General features: G+C 48.8%; 1 protein-coding gene across 4 annotated transcripts in view; it reads right to left on the reverse strand.

Moving 5' to 3' along the window:
- The window catches only part of LOC137413356 (sodium-dependent dopamine transporter), a 148687-nt gene that overhangs the window by 47666 nt on the left and 83566 nt on the right, over positions 1-17455 (reverse strand). For all 4 annotated transcript variants that reach the window (XM_078779178.1, XM_078779177.1, XM_078779176.1 and 1 more), the window contains 2 exons: positions 9406-9509; positions 9150-9274 (listed from right to left, as the gene is read on the reverse strand). In XM_078779178.1, coding sequence (XP_078635304.1) covers positions 9150-9274; positions 9406-9509 — 229 coding nt within the window. The remainder of the gene's footprint in view (positions 1-9149; positions 9275-9405; positions 9510-17455) is intronic.

The raw sequence follows: 17455 nt of genomic DNA on the forward strand, positions 1-17455 counted from the left end.
TCGCCGGCAGAACCGGAAATGGAAGGGATTTTCTCCATTTGCGGGTTTCAGGAGGTGGAACGGAGTCCTCCCAGGACCCAAAGTATCCACCTCCTCTTCGGTAAGGGATCAACGGTTCATGGACCAAGTTGTTCAACTTTTTCAGAGTTTTGTTCCAAGGAATCTTTTCAGGATCGTCACCGAACCCCGGATTGCATCCAATTGTGGTTCATTTGTGGAAATATTCCTGGGAATGGTTTTAAAAATCTGTGAGGTTCTTCTTCATCATTCCTATTGCTTCAATTATCACTGGTACAATTTCGATGCTCTTCAGCTTCCAAGATCTCTTGCCCTCATTTTTGAGGTCCTGGTATTTGGTCATTTTCTTGATTTCTGTGTTGTTTCGGCCAAAGTCGCTGGGTACTGATATCTCATCATCAATGCTGTATTTCCCTTTTTGTTCCTGAGTACAACGTCCGGACGCAATGCTTTGTTTTCTATGTTCACGCTCGATGGAATCATCAGGTCGTACGTGAGCATGATGTCCTAATTTGTGTGTGTGTGTGTGTGTGTGTGTGTGTGTGTGTGTGTGTGTGTGTGTGTGTGTGTGTGTGTGTGTGTGTGTGTGCATATAGGAATTGTCCTGAAGGCAACACTGTGGTTGTGTGTTGGGTTTTTTCTGTCGGTCCAAATCTATTCCAATTGAAATGCTTTACAGGCCAAGACAATGTCAGATGATAAGTGAAAATGACTTACAAATGCAAGTTGTTCACCTGTGGTACAGGCAATATCTGACATATTTTTTGTTGTTCCCATTCTCTTCCATTTATAAGGGGTGAGGACCAATGGCACCAAGAGATCCGATGTGGTATGATGAGATGAAAATTTAACTCTTTGGCCTGAATGCAAAGTGCCACATCTGGCAGAAACCAAGCACAGCTCATAATCCATCTAACACCACCCCTACCATGAATCATGTTGGTGGCAGTATCATGCTATGGGGATGCTTTTCAGCGGCAGGGACTGGGAGACTTGTAAGGATAGAGGGAACAATAAATGGAGCCAAATACAGGTACCGGTAAATCCTTGAAGAAAACCTTCTTCAGAGTGCAAATGACCTCACGCCGTGGTGTAGATTTACATTCTAACAGGCCATGGACCTCAGGCATACAACCAAAGCAACACTGGAATGGCTTCGAAACAAGAACGTAAAGTCCTTGAGTGGCCCAGCAAAAGCCCAGACTTGAATCCCATTGATAATCTGTGGAAAGACTTGAAGATTAATGTTCACCGACGCTCCACATCCAACTTGTCAGAGCTTGAGCAAATCTGGAAGATAGAATGGGAGAAACTCCCCAAATCCAGATGTGCAAAGCTGATATAGACATACCCAAGAAGAGTCAAATCTGTAATTGCTGCCAAAGGCGCTTCTACAAAGTATTGACTCGGGGTTGAATACTTATATAAATTAGATATTTCGGTGTTTTAATTTTTAATTATTTCGTGAAAATTTCTTTCAAAAATGGCACTTTGACATTATGAGGTATTACCTGTAGATCAGTGACAAAATAAATACTCAATTTAATATATTTGAAATTCAGGCTGTAACACAAAATATGAAAAAAATCAAGGGGTGTGAGTACTTTCTGAAGGCGCTGTATGTGCTCTGTACACCAACTATGCCACAAAAAAGTATCCAAAAGCCATTGTGGTGTTCATTTGGTATATCCACAAAGGACATGACAAACAAGCAACGGTTTGTCAAGATGCTTGGTGACGAGTTACAGAATGTGAACTGCGATCGCTTGTGGTGATGCTGACTTCCTCATTGTACAGAAAGCCGTGGAGTCAGCGACCATGACCAACACTGTACTGGTAGGCGATGATATAGATCTGCTAATGCTACTGATTTACTATACCAGCCTCCAGACATGCAACCTGTTTTTCTGACCCTCTTCTTGGGTTTGTTTGATGAATTACAGATTTGACTCTTCTTGGGAATGTCTGTATCAGCTTTACACATCTGGATTTGGGAAGTTTCTCCCATTCTTCCTTCCAGATTTCCTCAAGCTCTGTCAAGTTGGATGGGGAGTGTCGGTGAACATTAATCTGTCAAAGAATGACATGAAGAAAGCACGTGTGTGGAACTAGGCCCTGAACTAGGCCCTGATCTGTGCACCAATATGCTCTTCCTGCATTCTCTTCTCAGATGCCACACTACCTCCCGCATATACGACATAGGAAAGGGAGTTTCACTCAAGAAATTCATCTGCAACAGCAACTTATGTGAGCAAGCCAAGGTATTTGACACACAATCAGCTTCGACTTGTGATATTGTAACTGCGTGAGAGGATCTTCTGTTGTGTCTTTGTGACCCAAAGCCCACAGAAGAAGAAGTTTGCATATCAGGCCAATAAATTCAACTACCAATTACTTTGAGGTCAACATAGGCCGAATTTCTAAAAATCCTCAATTTTCGTTCAACTGACTTGAAATTTGAATAGAAATTGCACATCAGGTCACTGACTTTAACCACCAATTATTTTGAGGTCAACATAGGCCTGATTTCCAAAAATCCTCAATTTTCATCCAAACCACTTGAAATTTGAGGAGGCTTTTCTTTTTTTTCTTTTTTTTTCTTCTTTTTTTTGTGTACTGAATCGAGGCTCGTGAAAGAGCTAACATATATTTCACAAACAAATCAAACAGACAAACAAAATATATAAAAAGAGGGAGCGGAAGACAAGATGGGGAGAGAAGGGGAAGCACACAACACAACATTTGAGAGCAGGGAGAAGTGTGGGAGGGAGAGGGCTTGGGGGCAGAAGGCGTGGGAAGGGGAGGGGGGGGGGAGGTATAAAACACAAGGGGACCGAAATTAGCGGGGGTAGAAAAGATCAAGGTTTTGGATGGGGGAGGATAAGAGATGGTGGTGAACAGCTGTTTTAAAGACCTGGAGGGTGGAGTGGGATTGAAGAGAGTGAGGGAGTTTGTTCAAGAGGCGGGAGAAAAGAGGAATGAAGGAGTGAAGGTGAGCAGAAAGTCTTGATTTTGGCAGTTTAACCATAAGAGGGTTGCAGGCAGATCTTGTGCGACCTGTAGGAATATTTGGGGGACAGAGCCCAGAGAGAGCAGGGGGGGCAAGGCCAGAGAGGTCATTGACCAGAGAGGTCATATCAGGTCATTGACTTCAAAAAACAATTATTTTTAAGGTCAGGCTTCTTGTGGGGATTTTGCAAGTATCGTGCTCTGCACGACATCTTTTTTGTTTGTTTCTTTGGCTGTGAGCAGGATATCAAAAAGTTGTGGATGGATTCGGAAGAAACTTGGTGGACAGGTTGTGTGTGTGACGACGATGAATCGATTCAATTTTGGTGAAGATCTAAATCCAGATCCGGATACGAGAACTTTTATATTTATAAGTGATTCTTCTTCACCAGTGAAAGACGGGGCCAAAACAATATATAGCACGATATCTCAAAATGTTGTGGATGGATTCGGACAAAACTTGGGGGACGGGTTTGGTTGAGTAACAAGAACAAGCTGATTCAATTTTGGTTCAGGTCCGGATCGAGATCCAGGCTATATCAGTGGGATAGAAAATGTAACCTGTTCATCCTGGTGGAGGTATGCGCCCTACCGAGTGCGTTATAGCTTTTAGTGTTTCGTGTTATAACATTTGCAATTTCTAATTAGCATTCACCAAACAAGGTTGGGCTGGCATGATACCCTCGACCAAGAGGTCGCACACTCACCTCTAAGCTGTCTATCCCTGATTCAAATCCCAAACCAGTTTTATAAACGGCCATCCTGGTGGATCGCAGACAAAGAGAGGCATCATTGTGTGAGCCGTCCCTCGGATGGATGTTTAGCCGGGCGTCCCTTCTGCCGGAATTATTTGGTGGACGTTAAAGATCCCACGGTCCTTCATGGAGGGGTAGAGGGTGCTGGTGGACATTAAAGATCCCACGGTCCTTCATGGAGGGTAGTGGGTGCTGGTGGACGTTAAAGATCCCACGGTGTCCTTCATGGAGGGTAGAGGGGTGCTGGTGGACGTTAAAGATCCCACGGTCCTTCATGGAGGGTAGAGGGTGCTGGTGGACGTTGAAGATCTCACGGTCCTACATGGAGTGTAGCGGGTGCTGGTGGACGTTAAAGATCCCACGGTGTCCTCCATGGAGAATTGAGGATGCTGGTGGACGGTAAAGATCCCACGGTGTCCTCCATGGAGGGTAGAGGGTGCTGGTGGATGTTAAAGATCCCACGGTGTCCTCCATGGAGGGTAGAGGGTGCTGGTGGATGTTAAAGATCCCACGGTGTCCTTCATGGAGGGTAGAGGGGTGCTGGTGGACGTTAAATATCCCACGGTCCTTCATGGAGGGTAGAGGGTGCTGGTGGACGTTAAAGATCCCACGGTCCTTCATGGAGGGTAGAGGGTGCTGGTGGACGTTAAAGATCCCACGGTCCTTCATGGAGGGTGGCGGGTGCTGGTGGACGTTAAAGATCCCACGGTCCTTCATGGAGGGTAGCGGTGCTGGTGGACGTTAAAGATCCCACGGTCCTTCACAAAGGGTAGAGGGTGCTGGTGGACGTTGAATATCCCACGGTCCTACATGGAGGGTAGAGGGTGCTGGTGGACGTTAAAGATCCCACGGTCCTTCACAAAGGGTAGAGGGTGCTGGTGGACGTTAAAGATCCCACGGTCCTTCATGGAAGGTAGCGGGTGCTGGTGGCCGTTAAAGATCCCACTGTCCTTCATGAAGGGTAGAGGGTGCTGGTGGACATTAAAGATCCCACGGTGTCCTCCATGGAGGGTAGAGGGTTGCTGGTGGACGTTAAAGATCCCACGGTCCTTCATGGAGGGTAGAGGGTGCTGGTGGATGTTAAAGATCCCACGGTGTCCTTCATGAAGGGTAGAGGGTGCTGGTGGACATCAAAGATCCCACGGTGTCCTTCATGGAGGGCAGAGGGTGCTGGTGGACGTTAAAGATCCTACAGTCCTTCATGGAGGGGTAGAGGGTGCTGGTGGACATTAAAGATCCCACGGTGTCCTCCATGGAGGGTAGAGGGTGCTGGTGGATGGTAAAGATCCCACGGTGTCCTTTGTGGAGGGTAGAGGGGTGCCAGTGGACGTCAAATATCCCATGGTCCTTCATGGAGGGTAGAGGGTGCTGGAGGACGTTAAATATCCCACAGTGTCCTCCATGAAGGGTAGTAGGGTGCTGGTGGACGTTAAAGATCCCACGGTCCTTCATGGAGGGTTGAGGGTGCTGGTGGACGTTAAAGATCCCACGGTCCTTCATGAAGGATAGAGGGCGCTGGTGGACATTAAATATCCCATGGTGTCCTTCATGGAGGGTAGAGGGTGCTGGTGGACGTTAAAGATCCCACGGTCCTTCATGGAGGGGTAGAGGGTGCTGGTGGACGTTAAAGATCCCATGGTCCTTTATGAAGGGTAGAGGGTGCTGGTGGACGTTAAAGATCCCACGGTCCGTCATGGCGGGTAGTGGGTGCTGGTGGACGTTAAATATCCCACGGTCCTTCATGAAGGATAGAGGATGCTGGTGGACACGAAACGTCCCACGGTGTCCTTCATGGAGGGTTGTGGGTGCTGGTGGATGTTAAAGATTCCCTGGTCCTTCATGGAGGGGTAGAGGGTGCTGGTGGACGGTAAAGACTCCACGGTCCTTCATGGAGGGTAGAGGGTGCTGGTGGACGTTAAATATCCCATGATGTCCTTCACGAAGGGTAGCGGGGTGCTGGTGGACATTAAAGATCCCACGGTCCTTCATGGAGGGTAGAGGGTGTTGTGCTCGTGGACATCAAAGATCCCACGGTGTCCTTCATGGAGGGCAGATGGGTGCTGGTGGACATTAAAGATCCCACCGTCCTCCATGGAGGGTAGAGGGTGCTGGTGGACATTAAAGATCCCACGGTGTCCTTCATGGAGGGTAGAGGCTGCTGGTGGATGTTAAAGATCCCACGGTGTCCTTCGTGGTGGGCAGAGGGGTGCTGGTGGACATTAAAGGTCCCACGGTGTCCTTCATGGAGGGTTGTGTGTGCTGGTGGACGTTAAAGATCCCACGGTCCATCATGGAGGGTAGAGGATGCTGGTGGACGTTAAAGATCCCACGGTCCTTCATGGAGGGTAGAGGGTGCTGGTGGACGTTAAAGATCCCATGATGTCCTTCACGAAGGGTAGCGGGGTGCTGGTGGACGTTAAAGATCCCACGGTGTCCTTCATGAAGGGTAGAGGGTGTCGGTGAAAGTTAAAGATCCCACGGTGCTTCATGGAGGGTAGCGGGTGTTGGTGGACGTTAAAGATCCCACGGCGTCCTTCATGGAGGGTAAGGGTGCTGGTGGATGTTACAGATCCCATTGTCCTTCATGGAGGGTAGAGGGTGCTGGTGGACATTAAAGATCCCACGGTGTCCTCCATGGAGGGTAGAGGCTGCTTGTGGATGTTAAAGATCCCACGGTGTCCTTCATGGAGGGTAGAGGGGTGCTAGTGGACGTCAAAGATCCCACGGTCCTTCATGGAGGGTAGAGGGTGCTGGTGGACGTTAAATATCCCATGGTCCTTCATGGAGGGTAGAGGGGTGCTGGTGGACGTGAAATATCCCACGTTGTCCGTCATAGAGGGTAGAGGGTGCTGGTGGACGTTAAAGATCCCACGGTCCTTCATGGAGGGTAGAGGGGTGCTGGTGGACGTGAAATATCCCACGGTGTCCTTCATGAAGGGTAGAGGATGCTGGTGTTCGTCAAAGATCCCACGGTGTCCTTCATGGGGGGTAGAGGGTACTGGTGGATGGTAAAAATCCCACGGTGTCCTTCATGGAGGGTGGAGGGTGCTGGTGGACGTTAAAGATCCCGCGATCTTTCAGGGAGGGTAGAGGGTGCTGGTGGACGTTAAAGATCCCACGGTGTCCTTCATGGAGGGTAGAGGGTGCTGGTGGACGTTAAAGATCCCACAGCGTCCTTCATGGAGGGTAAGGGTGCTGGCGGATGTTACAGATCCCATGGTCCTTCATGGAGGGTAGAGGGGTGCTGGTGGACGTGAAATATCCCACGTTGTCCGTCATAGAGGGTAGAGGGTGCTGGTGGACGTTAAAGATCCCACGGTCCTTCATGGAGGGTAGAGGGGTGCTGGTGGACGTGAAATATCCCACGGTGTCCTTCATGAAGGGTAGAGGATGCTGGTGGACGTTCAAGATCCCACGGTGTCCTTCATGGAGGGTAGAGGATGCTGGTGGATGTTAAAGATCCCACGGTGTCCTTCATGGAGGGTAGAGGGTGTTATCGCCAGCACCCTGTACAATTACTAATTCATTCTACCTGGGTCGAGTATTCCGTGTTGGAATGGTGAGCGATTTAGGATTGTAACCGGAATCAAGAAAATGCTGAACAGCAAGGCGATGATGATGATGATGATGATGATGATGATGATGATGATGATGATGATGATGATGATGATGATGATGATGATGATGATGATAGCACAAGGGGTCATAACGTCACGTTTCCTGTCTTTATGGATCGAGCCATTTGACGCATCACACTTGTATCATAAGTACTAATTTAATCTGTCATTGTACACCGCACCTGTCCTATGCCATCTCCAGGCATTGCAAATCGTCATTGCCGGGCACCGAAGGGGGCTCGGCAGTGACGCACGCTGAAAGGGAGTACTCAGTTTTCACTCTGATTGTTTGTTGTACACTGCACCTTTCCTATGCCATCTCCAGGCATTGCAAATCGTCATTGCTGGGCATCGAAGGGGGCTCGGCAGTGACGCGCGCTGAAAGGGAGTACTCAGTTTTCACTCTGGTTGTTTGTTGTACACTGCACCTTTCCTATGCCATCTCCAGGCATTGCAAATCGTCATTGCTGGGCACCGAAGGGAGCTCCGCAGTGACGCGCGCTGCAAGGGAGTACTCAGTTTTCCTATGCCATCTCCAGGCATTGCAAATCGTCATTGCTGGGCACCGAAGGGAGCTCGGCAGTGACGCACGCTGAAAGGGAGTACTCAGTTTTCACTCTGGTTGTTTGTTTGTTTGTTTTCTTGGTTGTTTTCTTGTTTGTTTTCTTGTTTTCTTGCTTGTTTGTCCGGGCGATATCTCAGCCATCCTTTGAGCGAGGAAGCTGAAATTTCGGCACAATAGTGAGCAAGTCCTTTGTCAAAAACGGGGTTTTTTGTTTTTTGATTAATCAATTAATTGATGAGTTATTTAATTATTAGCGATTAATTAAGTACTTATTTAATTAATCAAATTTCCTTTCTCTTCTGACCATCAACTCAGGCACCTTTTGAGTTAGGAAGCTGATATTTGGACATGCCAATGACCAGGTGATTTGGCTGCAAAGGCTATTTTTGATTTATTAATTGATCAATTAATCAATTAATCGATTAATTATTTAATTATTCGATTAAAGACTAAAAAAAAAATTTTTAAGTTACAGATTCTGATGAAATGGTGGTGGTTTATGTGTTCTGTTACCGAATTGATTAATAATTTTTATTTTTTAATGATTATTCTTTTTTTTTTTTCATTATTAATCATTCATTTATTTTCTTTCTCATTTGGCCAATATCTCAGGCACCTTTTGAGCTGGGAAGCTAATATTTGGACATGACAGTGACCAAGTGATGTGGCCATCAAGGATATTTTTGATTTTTTGATTAATCATTTAATCGATTAATTAATTATTGATTAATTGATTAATTATTGATTAATCAATCAATTATTTAATTTTTTATTATTGACTTATTTAATTACATTTCTAAAAGATACATCTTCGGATGAAGCACTTGTGGTTTAGTTATGCTATTAGCCAATTGATTAAGAAAATATTTTGTGATAATCTTTCATTGATTTTAATTATACAATTAATCAATCAATTAGTGTACACCTCTCCCTCCCAATGCAGCCTCTATGAGCTGCATTGCGGTATTGCTGGGCGCCGGAGGCGCCCCGGCAATGCCGCGCTGTAGGATATTTAATTATTTGGCATGGGGGCGGTGTACTTTGAATGTATCTGTACTTGTTTCATCTTTGGTTACACGATCAGTACAAAACTCAGACATGAAAAGCAGACAACAAATTTGTACATTTTATACTAACCGCACGCACACCTGTAGGAAAGGTATAAAAATGACTACACAAACCCACCGTCGGTGGAAACATCATGGATGCTGACCCCTTGCCGTTGTGCCATGTAACCAAGTATGGAGAAGGTCACAAATCCACAGAAGAAGCTCGTCACACAGTTTATGGAACTCGTTACAATGGTGTCCCTGCAGGAGATACGAGGGGATTTAGAGGGCTGTGTGAAACGACAGGGAGGAAACGTGACGTCATTCAATTAATGGAAACGTCAACGTGGAAAGGAACGACGTGAGATGAGGTGAAACGAGGTTTGCATTACCGCACACAGTTGTTACTTGGTTTGTTGTAGCTTCCAAAAGCAACCAACACTCCGAAACCCACTCCCAGCGAGTAACATATCTGTACCGCTGCATCAATCCATACCTGGAGGGAAACGGTGAGAAATTCACTTCAAGTCATTTACAGCAATACAAGGAATACCAAGTGGAGTTTGGTTTATATATATTCAGGTATTTGGATTCCAATTCAGGTGTCACTGTCAGAATACCGCAGGTCCACCTTGGCCTGAGAAGATATTTAAAGATGGCTAGAGGGCAGGACGAGGGGCACGGAGGTGAACCCTCCACTCCAACTACCGACTTTAACTTGTGCCCCACAATGAATGGCAAAATCCTGCCAGCAAATCACCATGACAGCAGTCTGCAGTCAGAAAATCAAGGCCCAACAAGAAAGAGCAATCAGAGATCGCAGACCTTCACCAGGATGTGTTTGTGAGGTGTATTTTGTGGGGTGTTTTTGTACATTCTTTCATTATTTCGTATACAACCCCACTTTCGTCAGACACGCGTGACACATGATGTCCTGTTTATAAAACTGGATTCAGTATTGTATCTTAAATATATATATATATTTATTTAAATGAGGCTGTCCTCTGGGTCTTTTGAGTCCCCAGGGTCTTTTGCATCCTTGTAGTCTTTTCGGTCATCAGGGTTCTATGGCTCTTTTGGGTCCTCAGGGTCTTTTGGGTCCTTGGGGTCCTCTGGTTCTTCATGGTATTTCAGGATCTTTAGGATATGTTGGGGTTTTTTGTTTTTTTTGGGGTTTTTTTTTTTTTGTATACAAGATCGAGGCTCGTGAAAGAGCTAACATTAATCACACAAAAAGACAAACCGACACACAAAACACAAAAAACAAGGGGAGCGGCAGACAAGATGGGGAGAGAGGGGGAAGGACACAAAAGAGAGGGGGAAAAGGGGGAAGGACACAAACACAACATTTGAGAGCAGGGACATCGGGAGGACTTGGGGGGAGGTGGGAGAGGATTAAAACATATGAACACTGCAAGGACTCTGGGGTGAATTACCGGGGGTAGAAAAGATCAAGGTTTTCGATGGGGGACGATAAGAGATGGTGGTGAACAGCTGTTTTAAAGACCTGGAGGGAGGAGTGGGATTGAAGGGAGTGGGGGAGTTTGTTCCAGAGGCGGGAGAAAAGGGGAATGAAAGAGTGAAGGTGAGCAGAGAGCCTAGACTTTGGCAGTTTAACCATAAGAGGGTTGCAGGCAGATCTTGTGCGACCTGAAGGAATATTGGGGGGACAGAGCACAGAGAGAGCTGGGGGAGCAAGGCCGGAGAGGAGTCGGTAGAAGACAGAAAGACCACCAACCTGCCTGCGGTGAGTGAGTGAAGCCCTCGGCGTTGACTACATCGCAGGAGATTCCAATGATTCTGAAAGCTTTGGCCTCAACAGCGTGAAGCCGAGCAAGGTGTGAGGCAGGAGCACCAGCCCAGAGGGGGGAACAGTATTCCATTGAGCTGCGGATAAAAGCCTTGTATGTGGTGAGGAGCTCAGGTGTGCCAAGGAAGGACTTCGCACGACGGAGGATGCCCAGTCGGCGACTGGCTTTGGCGGCCAGCTTGGAAATGTGGTTTTCCCAAGAAAGATCATGGCAAATAGTGAGACCCAAAAGCTTGAGCAACAGAACTTCTTGGAGAGGATTGTTGAGAAAGTAGATGGGAGGGTTGTCCAGTCGGTCCTTTCGGAGAGACATTGTAAGAGTGTGAGATTTGTCAGGATTGAAAGACATGTTCCACTTGTTTGACCAGTCTGTGATTTTGTCCAGGTCTGCAGAGAGTGAGGAGGCTGCAGACTGCCGATCTGAGGGATGAGGAATGGAGCGACAGAGAGTAGAGTCGTCAGCAAAGAGATAGAGAGGATTTTCAAGAGAGTCAGAGAGATCATTGATGAAGACCAGAAAAAGCACAGGGCCCAGAACACTACCTTGGGGAACTCCAGCCTGAACAGGAAGAGGAGATGAGAGAAACCCATTCAGGGCCACACGTTGACTCCGACCAGAGAGGAAGTCCGCCAGCCATGCGTGGATATTTCCATGGATACCAAAGGAGGAGAGTTTGGAGAGCAGAGCAGGGTGCCAGACCGTATCGAAGGCACGTGAAATGTCAAGGGAGACAGCTCTAATTTCCTGTTTGGCGTTGAGGACCTCCATCCATTGTTGAGAAAGCAGAAGCAGCATGTCCAGAGTAGAGTGACTAGGTCTGAAACCAAATTGATGATCAGAGATCAAGCCATTGGAGAAGAGGAAAGATTTAATATCTGAAGCAATGATGGATTCCATGACTTTGCTGATAATTGGGAGAAGGCTGATTGGTCTGTAGTTGCTGGGATCTGTTTTTGCACCTTTTTTGTGCAAAGCGGTGATGTTGGCTGATTTCCAAGCAGATGGCAGATGACCTTGAGCAAAAGAGAGGGTGAAGAGAACAGAAAGAGGGAGTGAAAGAGCAGAAGAACATGATTTTAGGACCCATGGGCTGATGCCGTCAGGACCAGTTGCAGAATCAGAGTCGAGGGTTGACAGAAACTTTTCCACCTTGTCAGGAGGAAAGGACACAGAGTCCAGGAGCAGCTGGGTACGACTGGGTACGGTGGGTACAGAGAGGGATGGGTTTGGGACACAAGATTTAGAGGCAAACACAGAGATGAGGCATTCAGCTTTTTCACGTGCGGAGTCAGCCGTTAAGCCGTTTGAGGTGAGGGAGGGGATGGAGGGGGAACAAACACCAGAAACAGATTTGACCAGATGCCACCAGGATTTGGAAGAGGGAGACAGATAAGAGAGTTCGGTCTTGAGAATGGTGAGATATTGTTTCCTGGCTCTCCTGAGGGTGGACACACACTTGTTTCGGGCTTTGTGAAAGGAAATGAGATTTCCTTCCGTTGGATTTGCTTTCCAGGAGACGAAAGCAAGTTGTTTCAGGGCAACAGCCTCACCACAAGATTCCGTGTACCATGGACGGGAGGAAGGGTATGACAACTGAAGACGAGATGGTATAAATCTGTGCATGAGAGAGAGCAATTTACTTTGAAAGAATTCCCAGGATGAGTTGATGTCAGAGGCGGTAGAGATGCGAGACCAGTCCAGATGATTGATGGCTGCTTGAAGACCGTGCCAGTTGGCCTGAGTGAAATGCCAGACTCGTCGACGCTGAGGAGGCTCTCTGAGAATGGTCAGAGAGATGTCCACTTTGACAAGCACATGATCAGATGAGCCGATTGGAGCAGAAGAAGAGCAGCAGACATTTTCAGGGAAGTTTGTCATAACCAAATCCAGAAGAGAAGATGCTCCGTTGACTGAGATCCGGGTCGGGAAATTGACAGATTGTGTCAGTCCCAGTGAGTCGCAGAAGTCCTTTGCTGAAGAGCCATGGCTGGTGAGAGAGGTACCCACACCCAGCCAACTGGCATGGTGACAATTGAAATCACCATATATGAGGAAGAGAGGGTTGGGATGGGTAGATAGAAGTTGGTCCATATTATCAGACAGTGAGATGTAGATGGAGTCAGTCAATTATGATGTGACGTATTTTGGTGGTCTTAAGGGGTCTTAAAGGTTCTTCAAAGGTCCAATGGGTCTCAGCAGTTCAAAGTGTTGAAAGGTACATTCCGATAGTACATAATTAATAGACATACGTAATTATACAGGATGCCACTGACTTCAAACAGTACATAATTAATAGATATATTGAAAACTCACATGGCTGGAAAAGATAATTTAGTAGAGTTTCTTCTTCAAACAATAACTTCTGGCTGCCAGACCGTAAGACCAATCATGTTGAGATTTTAAACATGTCTTCCGTTTTACGACTACGACATTACTCTGAAGTTTCACATCGATCAGTGAAGCGGTTCAAGAGATGTATTTTTTTAAAGATGTTCATTCAACCCAATAGGGCTGCCAAACCATGTGACGTATGAATTATTCAAGGACAGCATGGCATGTGCAAGGCATGGGGAACGTGTGGGAAGTTTCCGTTCGATCTTTTCAGCCGTTCTGGAGGAGTGGCTTTTTAAAGTTTTATTCTTCAAAAAATCATACCGCCAAACCATGTGACCTATGACATCATAGTTGCAGAACCTTTTGTTTGTCATGGGTATGCGATCATGCATGTAATGTTTTGCCTCGATCTGTTTAGCCATTTTAGAGAAAAAGGGTTTTTAATGGTTTTTATAGCTTTTGTGTTAAAACAAATATGGTGGCTGGACTACGTGACCGGTCTTTTTTTTTTCTCCACCAATTTATCCCTAGATGATGCTCAAGAAATTTCATCTTGATTGGATGGAGTTTTGTACTTATCGAATTATGACGTCATAATGGAGGCACCTATGACATCATCATTAAAATATCTTATTCCCCATGGAGAGCTCTTTACAATGAGCCATGTCTCAATTTTTTCTATGCAGCGCTTTCAGAGATATAGAGGTGCAAAGTTTTTCGTTTTTTTCAAGATGGCAGCCGAACCACGTGACGTAAGACATTTATTACCATACATCAAGTGTACATGTATTACATCAGGTGTACATCTATTACATCAAGTGTACATTTATTACCATACATCAAGTGTCCATCTATTACATTACATCTATGACATCAAGTGTCCATCTATTACATCAAGTGTACATCTGTTACATCAAGGGCACATCTATTACATCAAGTGCACATCTATTACATAAAGTGCACATCTATTACATCAAGTGCACATCTATTACATCAAGTGCACATCTATTACATCAAGTGTACATATGTTACATCAAGTGCACATCTATTACATCAAGTGTACATGTATTACATCAGGTGTACATCTATTACATCAAGTGTACATTTATTACCATACATCAAGTGTCCATCTATTACATCAAGTGTACATCTATTACATCAAGTGCACATGTATTACATAAAGTGCACATCTATTACATCAAGTGTACATCTGTTACATCAAGGGCACATCTATTACATCAAGTGCACATCTATTACATCAAGTGCACATCTATTACATCAAGTGCACATCTATTACATCAAGTGCACATCTATTACATCAAGTGCACATCTATTACATCAAGTGTACATATGTTACATCAAGTGTACATATGTTACATCAAGTGTATTTATTTTACCGTACATCAAGTGCACATCTGTTACATCAAGTGCACATATATTACATCAAGTGTACATGTATTACATCAAGTGTACATATGTTACATCAAGTGTATTTATTTTACCGTACATCAAGTGCACATCTATTACATCAAGTGTATTTATTTTACCGTACATCAAGTGTACATATGTTACATCAAGTGTATTTATTTTACCGTACATCAAGTGCACATCTGCTCTATCAAGTGTATTTGTACTGCCTCCTCATGCTCTCATTTGACATACACCTTTGACAGGGTACAATCCATAATGGTTACGATGCTGTTTTCAGGGATGCATAATAAAATTAAAGTTTACAAACAACAAAGTGTTGGGTGACGTATATGTACGTGTTGGTATTTGTATTACTAAAGCGCGGCGTTACGCGCGCTGCTTGTGAGCAAGGAGGAAGCGGACAAGCGGTAACATATAAACGTCTTTATTGTAAGAGCTCACTGTAACACTGTACCGCTCCGGGCTGGGCGCCCGGTGTATATCATGAGGCCACGCCTACCCCTCGGGCGTGGCCACCGCCCACTTGGTGCGCGGAATGATGTCACCACGCCAGTGGGCTTTTGTGTCCGCCACACGCGCCCCCCCAGAATTCCCGTGCACCTGGAGGGCCAGTTTGCGGGGCAGACGAATGACCCGGCCGAAGCGCCCCCTGGCGATCGGCGGCGTCCGGGGTGCAGGGATGCCAGGTGGGATGCCCCTGGCTGCCCCTGGGATGGGTGCAGGACCGGGGGGCGGCGTTGCTGGGCGGTGCCGGGGGTCCGCCCGCAGGAGGGCGGCCCCGACGTGGGGGTCGGGCCACTGGCGGTGGATGGTCCACATCGAGATGGGCCGGCTTGAGGCGGTCTACCGAAACGCGGTCAGGAGTACCGCCGATGTCCAGGGTGAAGTGCTTCGCCCCGGTCTCCAGCACGCGGAAAGGCCCGTCGTACGGGGGCCGCAGTGGTGTCCGATGGGCATCGTGGCGGACGAAGACGTACTCCGCCGTGCGAAGCTCCGGGGCGACGTGCGTCGGTGGGTGCCCGTGGCATGCCGTTGGCACCGGGGCGAACCTCTAGGCGGTCTCTTGCAGAGCGGAGCGCTGCTGTGCCGCGGACCATGGTGCCGTGGAGTCGGGGAGGAACTCGCCCGGCACCCGCAGCGGTTGCCCGAAGACCAACTCCGCCGCGGATGCGCGCAGGTCCTCCTTGGGCGCCGTCCGGAGGCCCAGCAGGACCCAGGGGAGCCTGTCGACCCAGCCGCCGTCGCGGAGGGTGGCCCGGAGCGCGGCCTTCAATGAGCGGTGAAATCGCTCACACAGGCCGTTAGCCTGGGGGTGGTAGGCCATGGTTCGGTGCAGCCGGACCCCGAGCCCCTGCGCAACCGCCCCCCAGAGCTCCGAGGTGAACTGGGGGCCGCGGTCGGATGAGATGTCTGAGGGGGCGCCGAACCGGGCGACCCAGGTGGCGATGAAAGCCTGCGCGACATCGGCCGCCGTTGTCGACGCCAAGGGCACGGCCTCCGGCCACCGGGTGGTGCGGTCCACCATGGTGAGGACATAGGTGAAACCCCGCGAGGGGGGCAGAGGTCCCACCAGGTCCACGTGGACGTGGTCAAACCGGCGTTCCGGCACCGTGAACGGGGCCAACGGGGCCTGGGTGTGCCGGTGCACCTTGGCGCGCTGGCACGCGAGGCACGTCCTGGCCCAGCCGCGGACGGCCTTCCGGAGGCCATGCCAGACGAACTTGTCGGCGATCAGCCTTTGGGAGGCCCTCGCGCCCGGGTGGGACAGGCCGTGGATGGCGTCAAACACCTGGCGCTGCCAGCCCGCGGGCACGATGGGGCGAGGACGCCCGAGGGAGACGTCGCACAAGAGGGCCGCGCCCGCGCCGTCGAACGGCACCTCGGTGACGCGGAGGCCCGTGACGGCAGTCCGCAAGGCCTGGACGTCGGGGTCAGCGGCCTGGTCCGCTGCCATCCGGGCATAGTCGATGCCGAGGTGGACTGCGTGGGCGACGGCCCGGGAAAGGCAATCCGCCACCGGGTTGTCCTTCCCCGCGACGTGCTGGATGTCCGTCGTGTACTCGGACACGGCCGAGAGGTGACGCTGCTGCCGGGCCGACCACGGCTCGGTGACCTTGCCCATCGCGAAGATCAGCGGCTTGTGGTCGACGAAGGCAGTGAACGCACGGCCCTCGAGCAGATGGCGGAAGTGCCTGACCGCCAAGTGAAGTCCGAGCAACTCGCGGTCGAAGGTACTGTAACGGCGTTCGGGCGGGCGAAGCTGCCGGCTAAAGAACGCCAGTGGTTGCCAAGCTCCACGCACCCATTGCTCGTGCACCGCGCCCACCGCGTAGTCCGAGGCATCGGTGGTGAGGGCGATCGGTGCATCGGGCGCCGGGTGCGCGAGCATGGTGGCGTTAGCCAAGGCGAGCTTCGCGCCCGTGAACGCCCTGTCCATCTGCTCGGTCCAGGTAACGTCGCCTTTGCCCGGCTTACCTCGGAGAGCTTCGTGCAGGGGGCGCAGGAGCTGGGCGATACGGGGCAGGAACCGATGGTAAAAGTTCACCATGCCCAGGAACTCCTGCAGCCCTCTGATCGTGCGGGGGTGCGGAAACCACTTCACCACCTCCACCTTGGCCGGCAGGGGGACGGCTCCGTGCCTGGTGACACGGTGCCCCAGAAAATCGATTGTGGCGGTGCCGAACCGGCACTTTGCGGGGTTCACAATCAGGCCATGCTGGCCCAGGCGTTCGAAGAGCGTGCGGAGGTGGCGTAGGTGCTCTTCGCGGGACGCGCTGGTGACGAGGATATCGTCCAGGTAGACATAGACAAAATCCAAGTCGCGCAGGACGCTGTCCATCAGTCGCTGGAACGCCTGAGCCGCATT

This window comes from Myxine glutinosa, chromosome 5, assembly GCF_964187855.1.
Source record: "Myxine glutinosa chromosome 5, kmMyxGlut1.1, whole genome shotgun sequence".
NCBI classification, from domain to species: Eukaryota; Metazoa; Chordata; class Myxini; order Myxiniformes; family Myxinidae; genus Myxine; species Myxine glutinosa.